The sequence below is a fragment of the Rhincodon typus genome, unplaced genomic scaffold, assembly GCF_021869965.1.
Source record: "Rhincodon typus isolate 14 unplaced genomic scaffold, sRhiTyp1.1 hic_rhity00002434, whole genome shotgun sequence".
Taxonomy (NCBI): domain Eukaryota; kingdom Metazoa; phylum Chordata; class Chondrichthyes; order Orectolobiformes; family Rhincodontidae; genus Rhincodon; species Rhincodon typus.
The window spans coordinates 17,996-25,000 of record NW_025968072.1 but is presented as its reverse complement, the minus strand read 5'-3'; the positions used below and the strand labels follow the sequence as shown (position 1 = coordinate 25,000).

The 7,005-nt window shown below is 42.5% G+C and overlaps 1 protein-coding gene across 1 annotated transcript in view; it reads right to left on the bottom strand.

Annotated features, from left to right (window-relative positions):
- Nucleotides 1-5,450: 5,450 nt before the first annotated feature.
- LOC125481512 (transmembrane protein 245-like) overlaps nucleotides 5,451-7,005 on the bottom strand; it is a gene marked incomplete at its 3' end in the record, with an annotated part of 19,039 nt that continues 17,484 nt past the window's right edge. Inside the window, exon 5 of the mRNA XM_048593175.1 lies at nucleotides 5,451-5,596. Coding sequence (XP_048449132.1) covers nucleotides 5,451-5,596 — 146 coding nt within the window. The remainder of the gene's footprint in view (nucleotides 5,597-7,005) is intronic.

Genomic DNA, 7,005 nt, shown 5'->3' with positions numbered 1-7,005 from the left:
GAGAGAACGCGGGTAAGTGGATCTGAGTCCACGAAAAGATCAGCCATGATCTTATTGAATGGCGGAGCAGGCTCGAAGGGCCAGACGGCCTACTCCTGCTCCTAGTTCTTATGTTCTTAATAACAAGGGACATAATTTTAAGGTGAAGGGCAGGAAGTTTAGAGAGGATTTGAGGAAAACTTTTTTTCACTCAGAAGGAGGTGGGAATCTTGAATGCACTGCCTGGGAAGACAGTAGAGGTAGGAAACCTCAACCTTTAAAGAAGATGAGCACTTGAAATGCCATAACATTCAATGCTATGGGCCAAGTGCTGGAAAATGGGATTAATGTAGATAGGTCGGTGCAGACTCAATGGGCCTGTTCTGTACCATATGCCTGCGACCTCACACTCACTCCATCTCTGCTACTGTCCCACCTCCAACAAGGCTCATGTTCTACCATTCTTACAACTGCCTGTAATATCTTTCCCACACACCTTCAGGCATCCCAAACCTCAAAAGTACTAATCTGCATGCACTCTGTACTGCCAACTCCCATCTGCACCAATGGTAGTAGTGGTACCGCCCACTTCCATCTGCCATAATGCAGGTCTCCCCCTCATTCCATGAGTGAAACAGCCCCACAATAGGACAGAAAATGTCAACATGGATGTTAGATGCTGGAGCCCAGTTTCCAACATGGAGGTTGTTCACAGCAAAAAGCGAGTTGAATCTGCCGTGTAGCTACTCTAATCTTCTTGTCAAGTTTTCCCGATATCAAGCTTGCTTGGCAAGTTTGGCAAGATGGAAGGCTGAATATTTACAAGCTGAGTTGGGCTTATAATAAGATGTTTAACAGACAATAATCCCTGTGTACTAGCAACTCATTGCTGCCTAACCAGAATCTTGTGAAAAGCAAGGAAATTGAAGGGAGCAGACTTCAACATCAAGATAGGCCTTGCCAAACTTATTGCCCAATTCTTCTAAACATCTCGCCACAGCCCACATTGCTCAAGCCCAAAGAAAGACTCTGTCTCACCTACACCCTGTATAGCCTTACTGTATGGTTGAATTTGCCTCCTCAAAGAACAGAATCCTATTAGCTCTCCTGGTCTTTTATTTATTTATTCATTTTTAAAATTTATTCATGTAAGCATCGCTGGCTGGCCAGCATTTATTACCCATCCCTAGTTGCCCTTGAGAAGGTGGTGGTGAGCTGCCTTCTTGAAACGCTACAGTCCTCCTGCTGTGGGTTGACCCACAATGCCATTAGGGAGGAAATTCCAGGATTCTGACCCAGCGATAGTGAAGAAACGGCAAAATATTTCCAAGTTAGGATGGCGAGTAGTTTGAAGGGGATCTTGAAGGTGGTGCTGTTCCCATATATCTGCTGCCCTTGTCTTTCTAGATAGGAATGGTCATGGGTTTGGAAGGTGCTGTCTGAGGATCTTTGGTAAACTTCTGCAGCATGTCTTGTAGATAGTGCACACTGCTGCTACTGAGCATCGGTGGCGGAGGGAATGGATGCAGTGCCAATCAAACGGGCTGCTTTGTCCTGGATGGTGTCAAGCTTCTTGAGTATTAGTGGGGCTGCACTCATCCAGGCAAGTGGGGAGTATTCCATCACACTCCTGACTTGTGCCTTGTAGTTGGTGGACAGGCTTTAAGGAGTCAGGAGATGAGCTACTTGCCACAGTATTCCTAGCCTCTGACCTGCTCTTGTAGCTACTGTGTTTATGTGGTGATTCCAGTTGAGTTTTTGATCAATGATAACTCCCAGGATGTTGATAGTCAGGGATTCAGTGATGGTAACACCACTGAATGTCAAGGGCTGGTGTTTAGATTGTCTCCCGTTGGTCATGGTCATAACCTGGCATTTGTGTGGCACAAATGTTACTTGCCACTTGTCAGCCCAAATCTGGATATTGTCCAGATCTCGTTGCATTTGGACATGTGACTCCTCAGATACTGAAGCAGTCCGAGTGGTGCTTAACACTGTGCAATCAATAGTGAACATCCCCACTTCTGACCTTATGATGGAGGGAAGGTCATTGATTAAGCAGCTGAAGATGGTTGGGCTGAGAACACTGAGGAACTCCTGCAGAGATGTCCTGAAGCTGAGATGACTTACCTCCAACAACCATGACCATTTTCCTACGTGTCAGGTAGGACTCTAACCCCTGGAGAGTGGTCCCCCTGATACCCATTGATTCCAGTTTTGCAAGGTCTCATGGATGCCACATTTGGTCAAAGGCAGCTTTGATGTCAAGGGCTGTCACTCTCACCTCACCTCTGGAATTCAGTTCTTTTGTCCATGTTTGAACCAAGGCTGTAACGAGATCAGGAGCTCAGTGGCCCTGGCGGAACCCAATCTGGCATTACTGAGCAGGTTATTGTTGAGCAGGTGCTATTTGATAGCACTGTTGATGACACCTTCCATCACATTACCGATGATCGACAGTAGACTGATGGAATGGTAATTGGCTGGGTTGTTTGTCCTGCTTTTTATGTACCGGACGTACTTGGGCAATTTTCCACATTGTCAGATAGATGCTGGTGTTGTAAGTATACTGGAACAACTTAGCTAGGGAAGAGGCAAGTTCTGGAGCACAGGTCTTCAGTACTATTGCTGGAATGTTGTCAGGGCCCGTAGCCTTTGAAGTATCCAGTGTCTCTGACCGTTTCTTGATATTATGTGGAGTGAATTGAATTGGCTGAAGACTGGTATCTGTAATGCTGGGGACTACTGCAGGACACTGAGACGGATCATTCATTTGGCACTTATGGCCGAAGACTGCTGCAAAAGCTTCAGCCTTGTCTTTTGCACTGATGTTCTGGGCTCTTCCATCATTGAGGATGGGGGTATTTATGGAGTCTCCTCCTCCAGTGAGTTGTTTAATCGTCCACCACCAATCACAACTGGATACGGCAGGACTGCAGTGCTTAGATCTGATGTGTTGGTTGTGGGACCACTTAACTCTATCAGTTCCAGCTTATGTTATTTGGCATGCAAACAGACCTGTTTGGTGGCTTCACCAGGATGAACTTCATCTTCAGGTATGCCTGGTGCTGCTCCTGGCATGCACTCCTGCACTTTTCATTGAACCAGCGTTGATCCGCTGACTTGATGGTAATGGTTGAGTGGGGATATGCTAGGCCATGAGGTTACACAAATTGTGCTGGAGTACAATTCTGCTGCTGTCGATGGCCCACAGCGCCTCATGAATGCCCAGTCTTAAGTTGCTAGATCTGTTTGAAGTCTGTCCCATCCAACACAGTGATAGTGACACACAACACAATGGAGGTCATTCTCAATGTGGAGGCGGGACTTCATCTCCACAGGGCTGTGCGATGGTCGCTCTTACCAATATTGTCATGGACAGAAGCATCTGCAACTGGCAGATTGGTAAGGATGAAGTCAAGTATGTTTTTCCCTCTTGTTGGTTCCCTCACCACCTGCTGCAGATTCAGTCTAGCAACTGTGTCTTTTGGGATATGACCAGCTCAATCAGTAGTACTGCTGCCGAGCCACTCTTGGTGGTGGATATTGAGATCTGCCACCCAGGGTACATTTTGTGCCCTTGCCATCTGTGGCGTGGGCGGGGGGGCATGCGGGGGCGAGGGGGAGGGGGAGGCCTAGTGGTGTTATCGTTGGACTGTTAATCCAGAGATTCAGATAACATGCTGGGGATTCAGGTTCGAATCCGACCACAGCAGATGGTGGAATTTGAATTCAATAAAATATCTGGAATTAAGAATCTAATGATGATTATGAATTCATTGTTGATTGTCTGAAAAACCTATCTGGTTCATGGATGTCCTTTAGGGAAGGAAAATGCCATCCTTACCTGGTCTGGCCTACATGTGACTCCAGACCCACAGCAATGTGGCTGACTCTCAGATGGGCTTTTCCGACAATCAACAATGGTTTCGTGGTTATCAGTAGATACTTAATTCCAGATTTTTTATATTAAACTCAAATTCCACCATCTGCCATTGTGGGATTCGAACCTGGGTCTCCAGAACATTATCTGGGTCTCTGGATTAATCATCTAGCAATAATAACCCTAGGCCATCGCCTTCCCCTATGTGCCGTATATCAATATTTTGAGTCTTGATCATTGGAACGTCTCAAAACCTCTGCATCTCAGATTTCCAGTCAGTTTCCCACTAGGCAATATTTTTCTTTCGCATTAGACGCTTATTCAAATATGTAAATCAAGGTCCCAAAGTGTGAATGGAAGTCTGATTTGAAACTATCAGCATCAGCCAGGTTTGAGGATTTGGGAAACTCAACAACCACATGCAGAAGGGAGTAGCTGGCTTCAGCAAGTAAGTGTTTTCTAAGAACAGTCCATGCAAGCCAAGAGAAGCATGAGCCTTTCAAGCAAACCAGTAGTTCTGCTGAATGACGGATCTCCATATTGTAACAATTAACCCCACATCATGTTTTCCTGCACCACCCTTGCAAATAATATCTGGTCAAATGTACCACCAAATTAAGGTATGATTTGCGTGATCAAGTTCAAAAACAGTGAATTAATTTGTTAAATTGTTAAAATAGGAAATAATGTCAAAAATACATGTGTTAAAGAATGCTGCCAACAAATGACCTGCCAGTGAAAAAAAAATTCTAATAATGGTTTGATAGAGCTATAAACTTCTTTTAACTTCTGCCTGCCTACATCAAATGTGCACATTTCTTGAACTAGTAGCTCTGAATATGCATTTGAAAGAGTTAATTTAATCAATTCTCATGGAATGTGTGGTCCTTCTTGAATACAACCATTTTTGATAAGGAAATTATGCGTTTTGACAAGGCAAGAATACATTGCTCAAATTTGGTGAGAATGAGTAATTGCTTCAAATTCAAACAATAACTGAGATCATATACTTTTTAACAGTTCTACAGATTTCAAATCCCTTAAATGAACAACAGCACTTTACCCATCTCCACAAGATGCAGTCATACCAGTGCACATGCACTCACATGAAAGTATCACACACATCAAGCTGCACTGGGGCTCTCACAACATGCAACTTGGTAGTGTGCAATGCCTCCACCAGAGCAAGCAGAATGGGAAGTGAAGAATGACAAGTATGATCTACTCAGTGACTGGGATACAAAACTGCATGCTACTTAAGAAAGAAGGATGGTCAAATGGAACTTCATGCTCATGCAGCGTTTCTAATTCTAGAAATTAGTTCTATTACTAAATACATTTCAGCACAGTAAACATGCATAAAAGCATATCTATTATAATGTCATCAAATGCCAATTTGTAGTTTTGTGGATGGTTTGAAAATAAAGATGTTTTAATCAATATTTAAATAGTCCAAAGTCAGAAGAAAACATATCTAAGTAATGACTGATGAACCAAATTGTTAAGAGTTTTTTTTTGAGAGGGTAGAGAAATTAAAGTCTGCCTGATCTAGGTTTAATAACACAATTGCTGATTGGTGTGAGCCTACCGTATAGCTTCTTCAACTGACTGACCCACAATATTGGAGGAAGGTCCTGGCTGGGAAAGGGGTGTCAGACTGATAACCCATTTCACAGGCTTGTAGTATTCATCATTGGAACTTAGGAGATAGAACAGTGTAGTTAAGAAAATGACCTACAGGAAATAAAAAAAAAATCAGAATTAAGCCACATCAGAGCATTAGATAAAACACTTCTTAAATCAGGTCAGTATTAAAACTGCAGCTTGTCTTACCAAAGTAAAATGTTACAATTAGAAGAGAAATGACTACAAATAGTTTCTCATATTTTTTGGGCCATTAGCTCAATTAGTATTTAAGAAGCGAGACACTATTTTGGGATTCGACTATCCTGGATTTCTCCCGTTGCTGATTTTAACTAAATATAATGCAATCTAAAACAAAGTTTTGTGGTTCCTTATATTTGTGATTTCCTTTTGAAGACAGTAAAAATATGGAAAAATTACCAAAATCATACTTGAATACAAAAATTTATTAATTATTCCCACTCCTCCTCCTCCAACATAGTATTTCCTTGGATTTTGCAGTTTCTTTGGAACTTTTACATTTCCATACCTGCACCTGTACTTTCAAACTGGAAAGAATGAAGGGACTAGAACAGAGGTGCAACAATTAAGGATTTGAAGACATTTGTGGCTGTAACAATGTGACAGAGTTTAGGTTAAATTTAAAATTTGAAGGTATTGCAATGCATTAGGATGTCAAGTCACAGCTCCAACGATACAACAAAGATGGTCAGAGAATTACCTATTACATAGATCATCTGCTAGTATATTGAATTCTACAATCTGTTCAAAACATAAATGAATAGATATCCTAAGTTAGAGATTTGCACCTCCTGAGCAACGTAGGGATAAAATCTGAGTTGAGGGCAATGAACATCCAAATCTAAAATATCACTGATTATCATTCTTTTCCATTGTTTATTCCTTAATGGGATGTGGCATCATCAGCAAGGTCAGCATTTGCTGCCATCCCTAATTGCGCTTGAGAACAGTTAAGAAGCAACTACATTGCTGACAGCAAGAAGTCCTTCTGCTACAGAAATCCTCATATGTGCCTGAGTAACCTTCAGACTGGATTATTTTAATGCCTTCTGATTGAGACTCTCTTCTCTACTTGCAATGAATGTTAAAAGTGGTTCAGGAGCTAAATTACTTATTTAAAGTGGAGTTTCTTAGATTCCCTTTTCTACAATACGCTAAATCCTTAATAATAGCAGGGGATACAGGCACAGACTTGCTGCAGATAAGAAAAAATGTGATACCACTATAATGAAAATCCTCTATCTATAACAAAGGACTGTGCAACTAGAGTTGGGGGAGTGGATATTCAGGTCTGGGGGTGACCTTGCAAGTAGGCGGATCCAGGGGTAGCAAATCTGCACATAAACAAGATAACAGGGTGTAGAGCTGGATGAACACAGCAGGCCAGGCAGCATCAGAGGAGCAGGAAAGCTGACGTGTCAGGTCTAGACCAAGGGTCCAGACCTGAAACGTCAGCTTTCTTGCTCTTCTGATGCTGC